Below are 20,055 nucleotides of genomic sequence, written 5' to 3' on the forward strand. Positions count from 1 at the left end.
TTTTATTTATTTATTTATTATTATTTTTTTATCTATTGATAATTATATTTGTCAAGTATTAAACATTTAATCGTTAACAACTCCATGCAATAATTCAAGGTGACATCGGAAAGTACGATAGTGTCCTATGACCAGGGATAGTGATGTATGTAGCACCGTGAGCAGGCAATTAGTCTGGATAGGAACGCCTTATACGAGGACTATTACTATTAATACCACTTTTAGAAACTGTCATTTTCACGGGCAAGCTCAGGAACATGCTTATATACGAAATATACGTGTTGAGGCGTGTTCAGGAGCATTGAGAACACGTTCCTTTGACCTATTACCCATAAAAGTAGAACTGGGTTCAACATATCCACAAATCCACATTAATATCTACCATTTTTCAATATACTGATAGTTGATAAAACCCGAATTCCCCTTGTTTTATACAGACACGTCCCCTTTACCCCATCCCCGAACCCCGAACACGACCCGACACCAGACCCCCGACCCGACCCTCAACCCCATCCCACCCCATCCCTACAGGTCACCCCAATGTCTATTTCTCGACTGGTTTCTTCCGCTTCGCAGTCCGTTCTTCCTCCAGCCTCTTCACCTTTTCCTCCCAGACCTGCACTTGATGTTCCGCCTTCATCTTCTTGATGAACTGGCGACGCTTCTTCTCGTCCTTGACAAGTTTGTGTTTTATTTCTCTGTCCAGTTGTTTCCTTTGTACTTGCTCAACCAATCTGAGAAGAAAAAATCATGTTGTATTGAACATGCATTTCTCTTTGATTACATGCTGTCAGGTCTCTATTAACCTGTAAATATATTACAATCCAAATACATGACAGGAATATCCGTGAAACGTGATGTCACAGACAGTTTGAGGGAAAGAGTGACATCTGTTTTATACCATCGTGGTAGGTTTTACCTGTCAAATCTGCGTTCATCAGCCTTCTGTCTCCTCCTCTCAGCTGTGTAGAAACATCGCACTGGGATTTGCTCCAGACGTCGGGGTGGTTTACCACGGGGAACGACTCCCTCCACACCGGGGATAGAGAAGGCCACTCCACCGCTGGACTGACGGTCGGGGACCAAGCCCTCATCTCGTAGCTGTTGAAGAATCTCCGCACTTGACAAGCGGGGTGTGGGTCGTGTCACCTGACACTTGGCGTAGTACATCTCATGAGGACAGTTAATCTTGCCCGTCAGAGCCTCTTGGGTGGATGTTTGCCTGAAAGGCGTAACCTTGGTCTGTTTACATCCCATGGCAGAACAGATACGTCTCTCGCACCGCAAGACTCCGCAATAATGACCAAGACAATGATGTGACGTCATAAATACATGACGTCACAGACAATGCCGAAATCGAAATGCAAGAATGAGACTGTAACCAGTTGCCATCTCAAGCTGCCATGGATGATCGTTTTTCGCCAAACTTTCATCCTTTGCTTTGAAACGAATTGTGTAGCCGAGGGTGAAATTTAGATTTCCATACACTTTCATAGTTACCATTATTCTCATGAACAAATAAAAAATACCCACTCGCACGTCGAATGAACACAGGAAACTCACTTTCGACTAAGGGCAGTACGTTTGGGCCTACATGGGATCGAAATGAATAACAATCTAACTGCAAATCAGTTCATGGTCAAACATTCATTTCAACTACGAATGTAATGAAAACATTAGACGAAAAACCAAAATATAAAAAAGTACTTGAAAAACTATCATCATTTTTTTTTCGAAGATACAGGATAGAACTGGTAAGAGGTGACAAACGGGATCATGTGGTCAGCCTGATTCAACCAGTTACATCATCTTCTCCAAATCGATGCTGATGCTGTTGATCACTGCATTGTCTAGTCCAGACTCAGTTATTCGCAGAACGCCGCCATATACCATGGTGTAACGTGTTTTCGGGGTAATAGCACAAAAGATGATCATGAACATTATTTCGTATCAAGTAGATCATCAAAACTGTAATTTCGTAAATAAATATCACCTCGCCTTTTATAAATGTATTGCTAGAATGTTCTGTCGTCCGCTGGTTTCCAATGCAACATACATTTCGTGTCTTGTCTGCAAGCACGAGCGCTAGAAGTGACGTACCATGTTTTTGGGTTACTCGTTATTGCGCGGGGTAACGCCGTTGTATGGAAGCGCATGTGATGCATTCTTCTCCACAGAAATCAGCAACTACAACGTATCATTTTAATTATAAGCCAAGCAAACTGGTATTGTTTTCGTGATTATTTTCATGTTGTTTTTGGTGAAATTTGTTAAACATTAACATATTTACAGTTAAGTTATTCAATCATTTGCACATTCTTTCTTCTTGTCTGCATGGCTCAGCATGGCAGGGACAATAAAACGTGTCATGCGCAGTAAAGTATCATCGCCGTAGTAGTTTAAATGAACCCAAGGGTCACATGCCTGGTACGAATTCTGTTGCACGAAAAAAATCTATGTAAGAGATGACCATTTCGGTGTTCAATAGGGTTTGTTTGTTTTTTTTATTACGTCGGCAACATTCCATTCGAGTCACGTGATATTTATGTCTGGCTTTTCACTCGAACAGACGATGGTCCGCTTGACAAGTTGCGAGCGTTATTTCAAAAGGTATGATCACATAATTGTTCAAAGGTTCTCAAAGTGCACGACGTTCTATGGTAGAAGTTTAGTACTTTGACAGAAAATTGGCCACAACTTCCGTGAAAGCTGAACATTTCAAACATTTTCTGTTCCGATAGTGACGGAATCTTCTGCACACGAGACGGTATTTACAGGTGGCGCTGTCATCTCATTGTACGCAAGAAATTACGGGAAAAAGAAATAGATCTACCCCGAAAACTTGGTTCCCCCGAAAACATGGCACGGCATGGTATATGAAATATCGCGATCTACAGGTAAAATTACACTCACTCACTCATATGTTTGAAGGGTTTTCTATTTAATATTTTTTACGAGGGTAAAACAACACTAGTACTGTTGCAAGAACTGGGAAGAACGTGCAACTGTGACGTCACATCAAGACCAGCCAGTCGATTTACCGACAAGGTACATGAACAATGTACCTCTGACATCAAGTCCTTTATTTTCAAAGTTTATGATTTTGACAAAGGCGAAAGTAAAACGTGTTGCCTTGTGTATGCTGTAGGTGAGTGTGGAGTTGGGTAGACTTTTGAAAGAAGGGTCGTATCGAAATCTTCACCTTTGAAAGCTGACAAACTTGATTGTTTTCAGAAAGAGCGAGTAAGACTCTATAGCAAAATGAGATTCCTTTTGCATTCGCTGAATCCATCCAAATATCAGTCTTGGAAACTTTGTCATAAATTTCGGCTTTGTTACAGAAAGGTAAGTCGGTGCTATTTTGATATCGTCAGCAACATATACTTTGAGACAAAAACATGAAGAAGTATTCGTACCAGTGTTTTTGGATGAACACCAGCCATACCGCAAGACCACACTGGGTAGATAGCTGCTCGACAGAACCATGTAACGGGAAACTGCGAGTGGGCAAGGGTGAGCGGCTCGCTGTGTTATTGGCTGGTTTTTAAAGTATGGGGGTTTTTGCTCGTTTGTTGACTCGTCTTCAAGGCGAAATGCAGAGACAATAGAGGACTGAATGGGGACAGTATCTTAAACCGATTGGACCCAGCTGGTACGAGCACTTCCTCAGAAAGGTTTAACTGCAAAACCTACAACATCTAATGGCAGGAGAAGTGATATATAGCATGGCTACAAGATGTTCTGTTTTTTTATGACAAACAACAACAAAACAATAGCAGTCTATAAGGTAGACCCATATCTCAAAACGCGTGGCCATGAAACTGTTTACCGCCTATTATCATTGCGATCTTAGTCCAATAGAACTCTGGGGTATGAGGAAACGCGACAATGCGACTTTAATTACGACTCAAACTTTTCGACGTTCAAAACGAAGTTAACAAAGACATATGTGAGAATGTGATCATGTTTGGAAAAACTGAGTACAGAAAGTTGAAACTGAAACAGAGAATCACATCCTGATAAGAAGTAGTTTAGATTATGCCTCCATTCAACTTTGTATGTAACACGGCTTGTTTTGAAGATTCGGGTTAGTACTGATCCGACTAACGGGATCGGGTAGTCAGGCTCTCTGATTTGGTTGACACGTCGTCGGTTCGCAGTTGCGTTGATGGATGCTCGTGCTGTTGATCACTGGATTATCTGGTCCTGATCTGATTATTTACAGACCGTCGCCATAAATAACTGGAATATTGCTGAATGTGGCGTAAACGTAAATTTACACACTCACTCACTCTTTTCAGAAGAAAAAGTTTAGTTTCCGACACCGGTTTATCGTTTGCTGTTTAACAGGTGTGGGAACTGTTCCTTTCTAATTCAAATACGTATAAGTGTCTTACAGCAACCTCTGCTGGTCCTGCCGTAGACCTGAGGGGATATAACTGACAGTCGCAGCGCTACTCTTTCAAAGGTGACATACACATCCTGGACACAAATTGTCAGGGATATTTGTAAATTTGAAATTATGAATAATGATGTATTTATTCATAAAAATATCAGTCATAAAAGTACAAAAAGTGTCAAGTGCGCTGCAACCTCTGCTAACTCTGCTAAGGTGATATAACTGACAGTCGTTGCGCTAAGGTGATATAACTGACAGTCGCAGCGCTAAGTTGATATAACTGACAGTCGTAGCGCTAAGGTGATATAACTGACAACCCCACAGACATTAACAAAAATTCGTGAGAAACTGGTCAAACGTATCTTTATGGGGTTCTGAAAGAATGCAACGCGTCGTCCTACATATGCTTGCCAGCCAGGATTAACGAGGAACTTCTTATCCCCTCAAAAAGCTTTAACTATATATTAGTACTTCCGGATCAAGTAGAGTACCCCGTTATCCTTGGGAAACGTGCCCACCGAGTTCAATATTTGATCAGCTGTGTTTTTGTATGTTTCGTTGTTACTCTATCTTCACTTTGATTTAAATAAAACTGAAAAGAATCATGTTCACTTTCTTTTGGAGCTCAAAATGTTTCAAAAAGAAAACGCCAAATATGCTAACGTATCAACGTACGAGTCAGTTTTATATTTGAATGTAACATTTTCTCAAATACGTCTACCTTATAATTTTAAGATAAGATGAGATAAGTTATGATAATACTTTATTGTGTATATAGTGGAAATTATCATTGCACAGTACCAGGTCTTAGTTACATAAAACTAAACGTAAAAAAACATCTATACACAATAACAGCAACAAAGAACAGCAATCGAACATCACAAGCAATTCCTTTTCCTTTTTATTTCACTTATACTTGAAGGTATAAATGAACGGCGTATAAATGAATTTTTGTTCGTAACATCGGCACACGCAGTCCACGACCTGAAGGGAGAATGGAATATTCCGAAACTGTCGGGTATCTTAGAACTTTGTTTGTCTTTCTGATAATTTGCTGCTCATATATAAATAGCCGATACTTTCCAAAGGTAGACCAATTATTGTAATGAAGTATTAAGAATTTTGAGCTGTTTGTTTTTGTTTTGGACAGACAGGTTCCCATACCAGCACAGAAAATTTAAAGTTAGAACAGACTGGATCAAACTTCTATAAAAAAAGGCACCATAATGGTTTGGTCTGACTTGAAGTGTTTAATCAAAATGTAGCCGCTGCTGGCATTTTTTGTATATACTGCTGGTGTTAGAATTCCCTGAAAATTTTGAGGCTAAAATAGTGCCGAGATATTTCTGTTCCTCAACTACATCAATGTCCTTGCCATTTATATTTAGTGGTGTGTTAGGTAATTTATCTTTCCTGAAATAAATTATCATTTCCTTTGTTTTGTTTACATTTGAAAATAGAGAAGTTAAATTACACCACTTCAAAAAGTCACTAATTTCATTTCTATAATGGTTCAGATTCTCGTTTTAGTCCCACCGGTGCAGCATAATCCACAAATCTAACAGTAAAGGCAGATTCAGAGATACAACAACAACTGTTTGTATAAAGAATGATTAAATGGGTGAAATAACGCAGCCTTGCGGAGCACCTGTAGCTGTACAAACACGTAATGAAAGAGTACCATTTACACATACAAACTGCGGTCTATTTGCAGTAATTTTATCCACATATCTGTAATTCATTAATTGCACATGATCTGCTATTAGATTTCAGTGTCTTGTTTCTTAATTTACCCCACAATATTTCCTTTTGGATAATTTATTTAAAAATTTCACTTGAATGTTTCTGCTATTTCGCAGGTCTCCCTTTCTTTATGTCGCTAGCTGACGACGCTCACAAAATTCGTGATTGTCTGTGACGTCATGCATTTATGACGTCACGTCATTGTCTTGACCACTGTCGCAGAGTCTTGCTGTGCGAGAGACGTGTCTCTGCTACGATGGGATGTAAACAGACCAAGGTTACGCCTTTCAGGCAAACATCCACCCAAGAGGCTCTGACGGGCAAGATTAACTGTCCTCATGAGATGTACTACGCCAAGTGTCAGGTGACACGATCGACACCCCGCTTGTCAAGTGCGGAGATTCTTCAACAGCTACGAGATGAGGGCTTGGTCCCCGACCGTCAGTCCAGCGGTGGAGTGGCCTTCTCTATCCCCGGTGTGGAGGGAGTCGTTCCCCGTGGTAAACCACCCCGACGTCTGGAGCAAATCCCAGTTCGATGTTTCTACACAGCTGAGAGGAGGAGACAGAAGGCTGATGAACGCAGATTTGACAGGTAAAGCCTACCACGATGGTATAAAACAGATGTCACCCTTTCCCCAAACTGTCTGTGACATCAAGTTTCAAGAACATTCTGGCCCAGCATTTAGATTGTAATATACTGACAGGTTAAAAGAGAAGCGACAGCATATAATCAAAGAGAAACGCATGTTCAATACAACATGATTTGTCTCTGAACGAGGAGTTTGTTGTCATTACATACAATGACAGAATTAAACATTGTAAACTGTGTACAGTGTAGTCTATTTTGGTTTTATTGGCTTGGCTTTAACAAATTGGGTCTGCAGATTTCATAGATTTAAAAACCTACAGGCCCTGATGGTCAACTCGCAAATTAAAGTATTGCAAACACTGGTACCACAAAAAACAGATGGTTCCACGCTGTGTTTCTTCTCAGATTGGTGGAGCAAGTACAAAGGAAACAACTGGACAGAGAAATAAAACACAAACTTGTCAAGGACGAGAAGAAGCGTCGCCAGTTCATCAAGAAGATGAAGGCGGAACATCAAGTACAGGTGTGGGAGGAGAAGGTGAAAAGGCTTGAGGAAGAACGGGCGGCCAAGCGGAAGAAACCAGTCGAGAAATAGACATTGGTTTGGCCTGTGAGGGTGGGGTTGAGGGTCGGGTCCGGGGTTTCGGGTCGTTGGGTGGGGAGGGGTGCCAGGGGAGATACCATAGCATCTGTGTGTGCATGTGTGCGTGTGCGTGCGTGTGTGTGTGAGAGAGTCTGCGCGCGCGTGCGTGCCCGATGGCTTCTCTTGGCCCATCAGTATAATGAAATGTGGCGGATATTCAAAAACTATGAAAATATTTCTGTTTTGGATGACAACTTCTAGACAGTCTTTTTAGATGTAAAATGCATCATTGGAAAGTGATGTCCATGTTTCTGTTATAGAATGAACAACGAAAGACCTGAACACAGGAAAGAACTGTCATATTTCGTGAAACATGTGAAACTGTTATACATCGTAGGTAATAATGATTGACAGTTATCATTTAATAGCTATGCATGTCCTCTTTCAAATAGTTGACAATTTTATCATGATGATCAAAGGTTGCATAACCTATGAAATATATACTTTTTATTAGTTTAAATATCACTTTGTTTTTGATAATAGTAATTTCCCCCAAAAAATATACTTTATTATTGTTTGTATATACAGTTATTGACTTAAGAGTTAGTGAAATAAAAAATGTAAGTAAAATACATTGTTCCTTCTTGTTGCTGTTCAGTGGTACTGAGGTGTTGATGTCGTGCAATCACTCCGTGTGATGATGCAATGTGTTGCGCGGCATTGTTGCTGGTGATGTATTCCAGGCGCAATCAACCCAGGGTCACTGGAACACAGTTCCAGCTATCGCTTCGGGCGGTCTGTAAACAATGGAGGACCAGAGAATCCAGTGATCAACATCATGAGCATGGCTCTACGCAAGAAGGATACGGTGACACGTGTCTCTTTTCAGTTGTACATTTACACCTATTTTGATGTCGTTGGATGTGTGAGTTTGGCTACACTGGACATATTTTAGTCATAAAAAACGCACATATGTGCTCAAAGATATTAATTAGTAAACTGAATTTAACACATGGGCCGTGTTACGTGACATCACTATTTTATGCATAGGTATGTTAAACTGCATGAAGAATATGAATGTGAGAAACTGCTGGTGATCTGGGAAGCTTAATTTATTAAGTTGGACACTTGGAAGTTGAACAAAATTAGCAGCGTATCAAATCCTCCAAATGACGTTCGTGACTTAGCCGTAGCCATTCAACATGCTTCCTATGCCCATTTGCTAGACGAAGCACTGTTGTTTTCTCTGCTCGCCGTTGTTATATCGTGAGTTTGTGACATTGTTGCTTGAACCTAGTCTGTGAAACAATGTATCCTAGAAAGCCAGTGCAAGACTAGAACATGAGTCAAGTCTTGATTTCCACAGTTTCAGTTTCTGAAAATTGAGAAATTTTAAGTCTCTGGACTCGAGTTTAAATATATTTTATGATTATAATTTAGGGACTTTTATGTTAATTTCAGACGCAAGATTTTAGTCTACCGTGAACCCTGTCCGACATGTGGAAATGTAACATCAATGTGATTGACATTAATATGTTGTTGTGCCGTCTTCTTCTGGTCTCAGTGTGCTACTATTACAGTTTAGTTTACAGGAGTTAATTATGACGGTCGCTGTATATAGCTGTTGCTGAGTGTGGCTTTAAAGAACAACAAACCATTAAACAATCATTGTTGTTATATTTCCAAATTTAGAAGGAATTTTAAAATGTATTTTTGTTTTTGCCGCTGCTACAGGCGTTCAGTTTACCCATGAATACAGATTTACGGCCCAGTTATCGACAAACAGTTTACAGTATCAAGCTACGATTACACGTTGTCCTCTTCTGTAATCAGCTGGATAACCTGCCAGGGCCACATTGCGAGCTGTCCAAAGGAAACTTTATACACACTCTGTAATCAGGCGGAACTGCGGGATAGCATTTGACATGGATCTTTAGCCACATGATTGACAAGCACTATGTCCGAGGTTTTATATTTCGCAAATTGGCAAATCAAAGGCTTCAGCTCCGCCGTTTATCTCGACGTCGAGGTTGATTGTGATTCTGTGAAGATCAATATATTGCAAGTTTTTTCCCAGTGTATAATTGAGAAACACATTTATTGATTTTTTACATGTTGTGTGAACACTACTGAAGGAAATGTGCGGGAAACGAACTCCAAACCGAAAATTGAAAAGTGGTTGTACTGATCTTTACGATTACTCCCTCTGAAAATTTGCACATTTGTTATTAGTTAACATGCACGTGGTGATGTCTTAATACACTGCCTTCTTATCCGATGACATCCATGGTATCACTCATATTCCGTTTGACAAACAGTCAAATTTTCACTCATTCCATTTCCGGGTCCTTGACCTTCACCTTTTGTAACCGGAAACAGGTACCAAAGTTTTGTTTTGTTTATTCTTTCTTTCGGCGATAAAGGTGCATGTTTAATCTTCACGTGTATCTTCAAAACGGTAAATTTTGCTCTTATCATTTCAACGGATGCGCATTATCGTCGATGTCTTCCGGTCAAATGTCGTGAAATAAGTTAGCTGTACGCCGTAGAGTAGCGATCTTGAAGTTGATAATGAATGTTTGAATGATATCTATTTGACCTCTTAAACAGTACCTGGTTAAAGGGGCACTGATGCGGAGCGAATAATGCTTCTCGCTAACGGTCTAATTACGAAAGCAGACCGCAAATTGGTCAGCGCCCACTCCTTCGACCGTGACGGACAAAGGAACTGGGCTCCTGTCCATATTAGCAAAATTTCTTCACTTAAACAGTCAGGAGGCCGGATGCCCATCACATGCCATTTGTTTAAAAATATCCATGGTATTCCTTGTCTGATCGTAACCATATATCCCAGCAGTGTAGTTCTTTTCAGATGCTTGGATGGTATACTTACTGATCCAATTTGATCCTATTTCTGTGTTTTTAACCTCGATATTTAATCATGTTACATGAAAATATGATGTCTACAGGCACGTAGCAAGCCATTTGTTTCAGTACGGAAGATTGCAAAGCTGTATATTTAGGTAGTTTTGAGTGTTGGTTGAGCTGTGATAGCAAATAGCATACGTAAAGTTTGGTAGCTATGGTAGCTACAATGGTTTATTATTTATGATAATAAAACACACAGTTGATTTATTTGAATTCGTAAACAAAAAAACGATGACCTTGGCTTTGGTAGAGAAATCTGAAAATTGTCTTACGTAAAAAAAACTTATTTCACTTATTTACCAAAGTACACAGCAAATGCCTGTGTGTATTCCTTATGTAACGAAATTCCGTTGGTATCCTCAAAACAGTTTCAGCCCATAAGTGTTTTCAGGCTGCATGCGACACAGAGATTACATCTTCCTTGCTGTAACTCGCGTTTGATGGTGTAAACCTACACGTGTTATTTGTCATCATTCTCTTGATGGTCAATTCATGAATTTATAACAGGTATAATTAGTAGCAACACCACTTCGGTTACTCAACAAAGGTTCCCATTTGGCATTTCTCCTGTCTGGAGTAAATACTCAACATTATAAATTAAGGTCTGTAATGGCAAATGTATTGTATGTTATGTAATATGTGCATGTAAGTTTATCACCTGAGTTACAAAAACAAACATCGATCAAAGGATTAACCGATAACACACTGATTGATTAATTACTTTTGTTCTTCTAGCGGATTTGTCAAAAGGCAGTGTGTGTAGATGACTACACCCTGTCGTAAAGTGTGAGTGCAAAAACAACATCCTCCCTTCAAAGAATTAACCACCCTTGCGTTGATTGATTGATTGCTCAATATTGGTCAACTAAATTACTTAGAATAGTGGACATCATACAATTAGTTGCCAGGTGTGCTATCTTGGGAGACCAATGAGAGGTTTATCTAGTTTTCACCAACGAAAGACGTGAAACGATGTGTTACTTTTTCGCAAATGAGACAGTTGTAAGACACGCGACACAGAGCAGGATTATTTACCAGCTGCAGATGAATGGAATACGATTTCTTTTACGTGGATATTGATGGATACATTCCTGAACAAGGTAGTAGCCTGACACTGTTGCTATAAAAGTAGTCTGTTTTACGTTCATTATTTGCATTTTGTTTTAATTTATTTGTTGTAGCATTCAGCAGAATCTGTATGACAGAAAACACACACTAGATCGCGTATGTGTGTGAAATAGGATCCACATTGGCAATCTATACAATGTATAAATGTTGCTGTTATGTTAGAAATTTACTATGAGTATAAGCAAATCGTGTGTTCTTTTATTAATTTTCAGAATCATACAAATATGACAATAAACTAACTAGGGTTATGAGGCAAAATATAGAGACGTACATTGGCTTCGTTATTTTTCCGTCCTAATAGTTTTTTACCATTTCTACCACTGGCAGATGATTAACTTTCAAAGTGTTTCATTTGTTTTCATAATACATTTGTAATGAAGTACAATTGACTTCACCTCAGTTTATATGTCTATAATTAAACTATCAATTGCGCTGACGGACTGCGCAGCAGAGGTCACGAACCAGTCACGAATTCTGGGATATCATCCGGGTACTCACGGGAGAAAAACAATAACAAAAGTTTACACCAGTCCACGGAAAATGCTCCGCATCAGTGCCCCTTTAAATATCCCATGATGTCAGTTTTACGGGAGTGGTGACACAGACTCATATTTGTTGCGATTTCAAAAAGTCACTTAAATACATCAGACCTTTAGATTATGTTGTGTTTAGCGGTCGTGGTGCGACAAGTGACACTGTCACTGTCAATGTCAATGTCAGTATGAGAGCGGAGAGTTAATTGTTTGATTGTTCATTCACCATCTAATAGATGAACAAATAAAAACTTAAAACAGCTTTTTGCTCATAGGCTTAGTAATAGCACTTCTCGGGCATTTTGTCTTGTTGCACATTTGACTAGATCCCAGGTTGTGGTTTCAGACAAATGCATTAAAAATGCGCCAGAATTGTGATCTAATCTTATGGTCTAAGATGAATTTTAGCTACAGGCCGACTATTTCCGATGGGTACAAATCTATAGATCGTGATCAAGTATCTGGTACAGAGAAAGACAGTCTTTGTTGGTTTGTATCCATCAGCCCAGACCTCTTTTCTGAAGTTTTATTGAGTATCTGCATGCATGAATTATCTGGGGAACTAGCTATAGGGAAAGCGTAAACATTATAAAGCTTGAATTTGCATGTGTCAGATGGTAGAGTTGAGTTCAGATACAACTTTGTGTGGCATAGTCCATTCTTGCTAACATATACCTCCTTCATGTTCAACTGTTTTGTGTGCAAATACCCCCATACAGCTTTGTCTTTGTTGAGGTTGTTGTCAACACAATTCTTCAGTTACATTAATGAATACACCCATGTACCTCAGCATAGATATATACAAAGGGAAAAATGTATTTTCACAATGCACAAAACATGTCTATCTAATAATATAACACATAATATTATGTGAAGAATATAGTATGGAAAAACTAAGCATTTATGTCATATTTTAGACCAGTTTGAATTAACTGGGGCATTTTGACTACCCCCCTGGGGTGTTTTGACTACCTCCTTGGGGTGATTTTGACCAAATATCTGGGGCATTTTGATCAAATTTCCTGGGGCATTTTGTCGCTGGGGCGATTTGACTGGCACCCACCTAAACACCTGCACACAAAATCAGCCATCTAACCCACTCAGTCATAACGGCTTCCACCTGCTATAAACTGCATAATTCCCAGTTCCTTCACACAAGAATTCTGACTTTACCACAGTTAGTGTTGTTACTCTAGGTTATGAATATTTTATATGAATTCCAAGCACTCCGTCTATGATTGTAGCTGACTGTGACACATGAAATGTGATTTTGCACCTTCACAAGGCTACATGGTCTTTGAGTTTTCAGATATGTTTGTATTCATAGCTGTAACAGAGGAATTATTTTCCAGGTGAAATGTGACGTACAGGACAATGCTCCGCCGGTCAGTGTCTCTCCCTCTGTGTTTGCATGCCAGGCTCTTGCAAGGTGAACACTGGACATTGGTGAATTCCATGCTGAACAGACCATGTAACCATGGAAACTTGGACACATTCATCTTCTGTCACAATGGCAGAAATATCCGCCAGTGTCAGTTTTCGACATCGTCCAGTCTTGGGGTTGGGTACAAACTGAAGAACAACCTAAACGATTGCTTCTCCCTGCTGAATGTTTCGGCAGATGCTACATTAGCTGAAGTGAGAGAAGCATACATAAAATGTGCCAAGCTGTACCATCCTGACAGTGGATCAACAACTGCAGATCCTAAGAAGTTTTCACAAGTGAAGGAAGCTTACAAGGCTATACTGGTAGGAGTTACCTCCCTTACACTGTTTTCATCAACAGTATGTACTACAAGATAGTAATAATTGTACTTAAGTCTCAAATTTTGCAAGGGGTGCCTTCAGTAGCCTAATGGTAGTAGTGTCAGCTTATCATGCTGAAGACCTGGGTTTGATTCTCCACATGGGCGCATTTCAGGCGTCTGCTTCTGTGATGCTGCTGTAGTGTTGTTGAAAGCGGCATTAAACCGCACTCACTCACTGAATTTACGACCATGAATATTCTATGTGTTTCTTCATGGGATGTGTGACTGTAACAGAGGAAATTGGTATTTCTCAACAGTGCCTTTACTTCACTGTTTATAAACAGAGACACTGTTTCAAAATATATGTAACATGTTGTGAGGTAAATGGTATGTATCATGGGTATCTGTAACTTACACTTCTAAACCGGTCACAATTTTTAATGCGTATTGAAAGAAAGAAGGAAACAGTCTCACCCAACTGTCTTTTGAAATCTAATACATCGACATCTGAACCAAGTTGAACATTAAAATTTATGATGCTCGCTGCTTACTGTTTAAACATCTCTGCTAAAAAGTATACAGCAATATATCTGCCATGTCACATGATATTTAACATAATATTTTTGTACTGATGGTGACAGGAAAAGACTGTTTTAGCTGGTCAGTGAAAAAAATAACCAAAAAACCCACAGCCTTTAATTGTCACCCACACTTCCTACTTTCATAAACCAGGTGAAACAAATATTCAAGATATGAGTAATGAGAATGCCTGTGATGTTAGTGGAATATATCTATGAGGGGCATAAAACTCACTCACTCACTCACTCACTCACTCACTCACTCACTCACTCAATCACTGTCTGTAATACGTCATGGCTGTGAAACTGCCAAATTATTTATGTTTCAACAAATTCTTATTTATCAAGGAACAAAGGAAGGAAGGTGAAGATTCTGAGAGGGAAGAAACAGAGGAGGAAATTGACAAAATTGTCTTTGATATCAAACACACTGCACCACAACATCGTCAGTATCTGAGTTTTGAAGGCATAGGATCAGGAACCCCAATACAGAGACAGAGAATATATCAGCAATATCGTGTTGCCAAGGCATCTGACAACGTCCATGACTACCGTGTTCAGCGTCTAGCCAATGAGGAAGAATCTGCTGTTGTCATCAAGGACAAGATTGAAGCCAAGAAAGCTAAGATAAGGTGAGTCAGCAGTCTAAGTAAACTTCGTCTCGGTGTATTCGTTACACTACATCACTGAGTCTAACAAAACCTTGTAGAAGGTCGCATCAGGTAACCTTTGAGCTACCAATGACGGTCCAATCAAATGTGAGATGGTTAAATATATTTAACCAATCAGACAATGGCTACTATTTAGGGATCGGAGGGACTTTCAAAATGTTCAGGTCACCGACACAGATCTCTCCACAAACAAAACTCCGCATGTAACACAGTTATTTGACCTGCAGTATATACGCTTAGGGGTTTCTGTTGACATGGTTACCATTTGCTAATATATCTGCAAATTAACATCCTTGAATATTGTCAAAAACACTATTTTCAGCGACTGTTTGCTCACTGTTGTCATGGCAGTACGTACGCTGTGTGCATCACCCGGAAGCGATTGTATGCTAAATAGCATTTGGAGTCGTTCGTGTACGAACCTTTTTGAGATAAAAAGTTCACGAGGGATGTGCGAATGTGCACTTTCGCGATTTGGTAAGCTCTGATTGGTCAATCTCAAAGGTTACCTGACGCGACTTCCCATAAGGTTTCGTTAGACTCAGTGGTGGAGGGTAACGAAAAGTACTGAGGATAAGTTTACTTAGACTGCGTGAGTCAGAGACCTGTTGTTGATGATGATACTCATTATGATCTGTTTGTTTAGCTTGCAGTTCTTTGTGAATAAATTTCCAGTAAATGAAGATGATCTTCCTTGTGTGAGTGAGCGAGTGAGTTTAGTTTTGCACCACACACAGAGTAATATACAGGTTTTATGATGACAGTCCTGAGATAATCAAGTCTGGACCAGACTAACCAGTCATCAACAGCATGAGCATCAATCTATGCCTTTGGGATAAGTTAACACGTGTCAACTAAGTTCAAGCATGACCAACCGATCTCTTTAGTCACCTTTAGTATGAAGCCCATTTTTGGTGTCACCTGCTATGATATTGTTGGGATATTGCTAAAAGTGGTGTAAAATTAAACTCACTCACACCCATTATTTATAACTATTCCTGTTCAGTGTATTTTGCCTTGAAATTTGGTTTTGTTTATCTTATTCTGCACCCAGCAATGCCATAGAACGTCTTGTAGAAGACATGATTACTGACTCAATGAAGAACGGAGACTTTGACAACCTGGCCTTGAAGGGGAAGCCCCTGGTATATGAGAATCGCAACCCACTGTTGGACATAGATACACACAACCTGAACAAGATCCTCATCAATAACGGGTATGCCCCGGAGTGGATCACACTGCAGGGCGAGATCAGGTACACTTTTAATTCAATAATATATTCCAGGGGCAGAAACAACCCATTGATTGACAACCCAGTATAGTGGGTTTTTTTTCTGTTGGGCAAGAAGATTTGTATATTATGTTGTACCAGTGTCCAATTGACTTTCCAATGTTAATTACGTTCTTTATTAAGTAAGCGAATATGAAAATTGGCTGGTATTGTAGAAAAAATTTCAGGGTGGGTGATTTTACATGTGCATCTGGCGTTATTTCCATCCCTGTATATTCATCACTGACTCCATCCAATAAACAATTAGAAAATAGGATATTTATATGCATGCTCTTTCAGGCACTGGTAACTCATTTAAACCATTCCAGTGGCATGGTTACAGTTTATCATAATACAAGGAATTTCAATCTGGCTTTGGTTGTTGAAATTCAAGTTTTGACATAGGTTTGTGACTGTGGCAAAACATTTATGACTCATTATGTTTGACCACAGCTTGTAGTGTGAGAAAGCTGTTAAATTTAAGTTTATGTCACTTGAACACCTTCATGTGGTATAGCCACAGTGACCGGAACCCCTGATCAGGATATTTGACAGCCAGAGTCTCTGTTTCATACATATAGTTGAAACCTGAGATGTAAATTTTGTCTGTTGATAATGCATGAATACCTGTGTTTCATTTCAGAATTTAAAAAAAATAACAAATAAATCTAAATTATATTAAGTAAAATAATGTCTTCAGTAGTATGTTCGTTTTGCATCCAGTGAAAATCTTGTTTAGAATTTGCCTTCAGCAATCCATGTTTGTTGTCAGAGGTGACTAATGGGATCTGGTAGCCAGGCTGATGCGTGTCATGGTATCCCAACTGTGTGCATTGGTGCTCATGCTGTTACTGTCTGGATTGTTTGGTCCAGACTCAATTATTAACAGATCACTGCCATGTAACAGGAATATTTCTGAGTGTGCCTTTAAACAACAAGCAAACAAACATCCATTCTCATGTCAAACAGTGTAAATTAACTTAAAAAACATTTCATTTCCATCCAAATGAGACTGACTGAATTATCTTGCTTGCTGACTTTTTCCACACTTTATTATATCCCACTTGCATAGATGCTTATACTGTTGATCACTGGTCTGGTGCAGACTTGATTATTTACGGACTACTGCCATATACTGGAATATTGCTGAGTGTGGCGTTAAACAACCAACCAACCAAACATCTTAGTAACAGTGACATAGTATCTCTACTGAATTATGCAATTAAGTTTGCTTTCACACTATATTATAGTGTATCCATGTTCAAGTTGTAAATTTAGTTTTAATCTTTTATTTCAAGCTTGTTGTTGACTTACATAGGATATTAGAAACTCTTTGAACTCATATATATTGAACAACAAAAAGAAACACAGTTTCAAAAAAATGAAATGTTTATTTCTTCTATTTAAAATCAGAGATGTCTTTCTTTTGCTGTTCACAACACTGCTTGTCATAAGAGGCGAGTAACGGGATTGGGTGGTCAGGCTTGCTGACCACTGATCGATGCTCATGCTGTTTATCACTGGATTTCTGGTCCAGATTCCTAGGAGATATCGTCTGATCTCCCACAAGCGATATCTTTGTTTGGGATGATAAGATTGTTTAGCTGACACAATTCATTTTCCTGTTTACAGGAAAGATATCACAGAGGCAAGGAAAAAACTGGCTGTCTTGAGAAGCAAGATGGGTTGTCCACCCTTTGATGCAGAGGATGCCAAAAAGTGGAAGCTGCAAACGTCTAAACACAGAGGCAGTGTCACAGATGTAAATTTCAAGGTGGACAAATTCAACATGATTGTCCCTTTCCTGGATAAACAGCTAGTGCGATACGATGCGGACCGGGACATTCGCCGTATTTATGACAATTGGCAGAAATATCTTCCTGACTCCCCAGAGGATACAGAAGTTATATATGATTCAAATTTTAAATGGCACCAATCACACTATCAGGTATCTCATGAGAGAATTAACTGGGCTGAAGTTTGGAGAAACATTAGAGCTGTGTTCAAATGATTTTTGATGATGATGATGATGATGATGATGATGATGGTGATGGTGGTGGTGGTGATGATGATGTGATGATGATGATGATGATGATGATGATGATGATGATGATGATGATGATGATGATGATGAGTTGTAAAGTTGTGGTTGAGGAATGATATTGAAAATTGCCACAAATATTTCAGTACTGACGTGCGCATAATATACGACATTTGAAGAGTTACCTCCCATTGAATTCGGAAATTATTTATTTACTACTTAAAGAAGGGTAAAGTATATGCTTAAATTAGTAATATTGTATTGAATCCGTATGTTAAACCAAGAACATGTAGCTAGTGAAACTGTAGGTAAAATATGTGAAATGAATGCATTTGTTTTATATGATATAATGAGCAATGCTGTGATAGAAAATGATTGAAAGTGGTATGCCTTCAGTGGTACAAGAGAGTGTTATAAAACTCTTGTACATTTCTGTATGTCTGGTCAGTGTTGACATGTGTTAATGTAAACTACATAAAAGAGGTTAAAAAACATCAAATTAGTCAATGCGCCATGATATCTGTAATTTCTTTTTAGTGGCACATAATAATGTTAATAGTTATTATTGTGCAAGTGATTGTTTCCTTGTGCAAATGTGAAACATTATGAATATTAATAAATTATGAAAACAGTTTTATGTTATTTTCTCATTTAAGACCTTAGACTTCATAACTGTATTAATGCTCTATTGTATGTTGTGTTTCAGCTGCTATTACATCAGCATTCGAAATACTTAAGAGCTCGACCGTATGGGCTATGTTATTTTCAACACAGACTGCCAGATACTCAAATTCACCTGACTTATGGTCGGGATACAATTGAGACTAGTATATGAAGATATTCATCATTTTTCAGGATAATAAATCATTATTAATTCACTCACAAAATTATTGATGAATTCCATTTGGATGATAAAATATGGTGCTTGTCAAATATAAGTTATTTTGGGGCAGGTAAGTTTTGGTCAAGGCTGGCAAGATTTACATCTAACGCTGTGGTGAAATTTTTGAGTTTCATACCCTGATTGTATTCCAGCTAACAAGATGCTACGTTAGGGTCTGTCAACATATTGAGATATATATGTCTGGGTTTGACAAGCAGGCCCATGGACGCAAACAAATATTACAGGGACAGTTCATGGACAGGTTTATGGACACATACACAGATATTATAGTACTTGATAGGCAGGTGTATGGACACAAACAAATATTACAGTTATCGATAGACAGGTCTATGAACACAAAAATTATTACAGTGATCAAGAGGCAGGTTCATGGACACATACAAATGTTACAGTAATAAATAGACAGGTTCATGGACACGAACAAATATTACAGTGACAGATAGGCAGTCTATGGACACAAACACATATAACAGTTATCGATAGACAGGTCTATGAACACAAAAATTATCACAGTGATCAAGAGGCAGGTTCATGGACACATACACATATTACAGTAATAAATAGACAGGTTCATGGACACGAACAAATATTACAGTGACAGAGAGGCAGGCTATGGACACAAACACATATTACAGAAACAGATAGGCAGTCTATGGACACAAACAAATGTTACAGTGATCGATAGACAGGTTTATGGACACATTAACTAATATTACAGTGGGATAGTTAAGCGGCATAAATTTATATTCATATTTATTTTTGAGGGGCAGACCAACGGCTCTATGGACACATAAGGCTGAATTAGGACGTAAGTACTTCCGTTACCCTGGCGGATCAGTTGACACAACCTCGCTAAAATTTGGCTCATTTGTCAAAATGACAACGAGTTTTGCACGAGTGAGATTAGTTTTATGCCGCTTCCAGTATTATTCCAACAA

The 20,055-nt window shown here is 38.9% G+C and overlaps 3 protein-coding genes across 5 annotated transcripts; 2 read left to right on the forward strand and 1 right to left on the reverse strand.

Annotated features, from left to right (window-relative positions):
• Positions 1-544: 544 nt before the first annotated feature.
• On the reverse strand, positions 545-1,257 carry LOC137256354 (uncharacterized). Its single transcript, XM_067794142.1, has 2 exons — positions 920-1,257; positions 545-734 (listed from the first exon to the last, which is right to left on the reverse strand). Exons 1-2 carry the CDS (start codon positions 1,255-1,257, stop codon positions 545-547), a joined length of 528 nt encoding a protein of 175 aa, XP_067650243.1.
• A 5,141-nt stretch (positions 1,258-6,398) lies between these two features.
• Positions 6,399-7,328, forward strand: LOC137256586 (uncharacterized). Its single transcript, XM_067794461.1, has 2 exons — positions 6,399-6,736; positions 7,139-7,328. Exons 1-2 carry the CDS (start codon positions 6,399-6,401, stop codon positions 7,326-7,328), a joined length of 528 nt encoding a protein of 175 aa, XP_067650562.1.
• Positions 7,329-9,654: 2,326 nt separating this feature from the next.
• LOC137256048 (dnaJ homolog subfamily C member 28-like) lies at positions 9,655-18,844 on the forward strand. 3 transcript variants are annotated; one of them, XM_067793725.1, is made up of 5 exons: positions 9,655-9,695; positions 13,258-13,654; positions 14,580-14,863; positions 15,957-16,157; positions 17,805-18,844. In XM_067793725.1, the coding sequence occupies exons 2-5, from the start codon at positions 13,280-13,282 to the stop codon at positions 18,181-18,183; spliced, it is 1,239 nt and encodes a 412-aa protein (XP_067649826.1). In that variant the 5' UTR covers positions 9,655-9,695; positions 13,258-13,279; the 3' UTR covers positions 18,184-18,844. The 3 variants fall into 3 exon arrangements, with proteins under 3 accessions (XP_067649826.1, XP_067649827.1, XP_067649828.1); XM_067793726.1 differs by having other exon boundaries at positions 9,675-9,774; XM_067793727.1 differs by having other exon boundaries at positions 9,675-9,739.
• Positions 18,845-20,055: the final 1,211 nt, after the last annotated feature.

The sequence above is a fragment of the Haliotis asinina genome, chromosome 11 (genome assembly GCF_037392515.1).
Source record: "Haliotis asinina isolate JCU_RB_2024 chromosome 11, JCU_Hal_asi_v2, whole genome shotgun sequence".
NCBI classification, from domain to species: domain Eukaryota; kingdom Metazoa; phylum Mollusca; class Gastropoda; order Lepetellida; family Haliotidae; genus Haliotis; species Haliotis asinina.

What these genes read in the sequence shown, in the direction of transcription:
- LOC137256354 (XM_067794142.1), bottom strand. Translation starts at nt 1,257, where the DNA reads ATGGGATGTAAACAGACCAAGGTTACGCCTTTCAGGCAAACATCCACC. An exon ending in GATGAACGCAGATTTGACAG is followed by an intron (nt 735 to 919) that starts GTAAAACCTACC and finishes TTTTCTTCTCAG; the next exon opens with ATTGGTTGAGCAAGTACAAA.
- LOC137256048 (XM_067793725.1), top strand. Translation starts at nt 13,280, where the DNA reads ATGCTCCGCCGGTCAGTGTCTCTCCCTCTGTGTTTGCATGCCAGGCTC. An exon ending in AAGCTTACAAGGCTATACTG is followed by an intron (nt 13,655 to 14,579) that starts GTAGGAGTTACC and finishes TTATTTATCAAG; the next exon opens with GAACAAAGGAAGGAAGGTGA. An exon ending in GCCAAGAAAGCTAAGATAAG is followed by an intron (nt 14,864 to 15,956) that starts GTGAGTCAGCAG and finishes TTCTGCACCCAG; the next exon opens with CAATGCCATAGAACGTCTTG.
- LOC137256586 (XM_067794461.1), top strand. Translation starts at nt 6,399, where the DNA reads ATGGGATGTAAACAGACCAAGGTTACGCCTTTCAGGCAAACATCCACC. An exon ending in GATGAACGCAGATTTGACAG is followed by an intron (nt 6,737 to 7,138) that starts GTAAAGCCTACC and finishes GTTTCTTCTCAG; the next exon opens with ATTGGTGGAGCAAGTACAAA.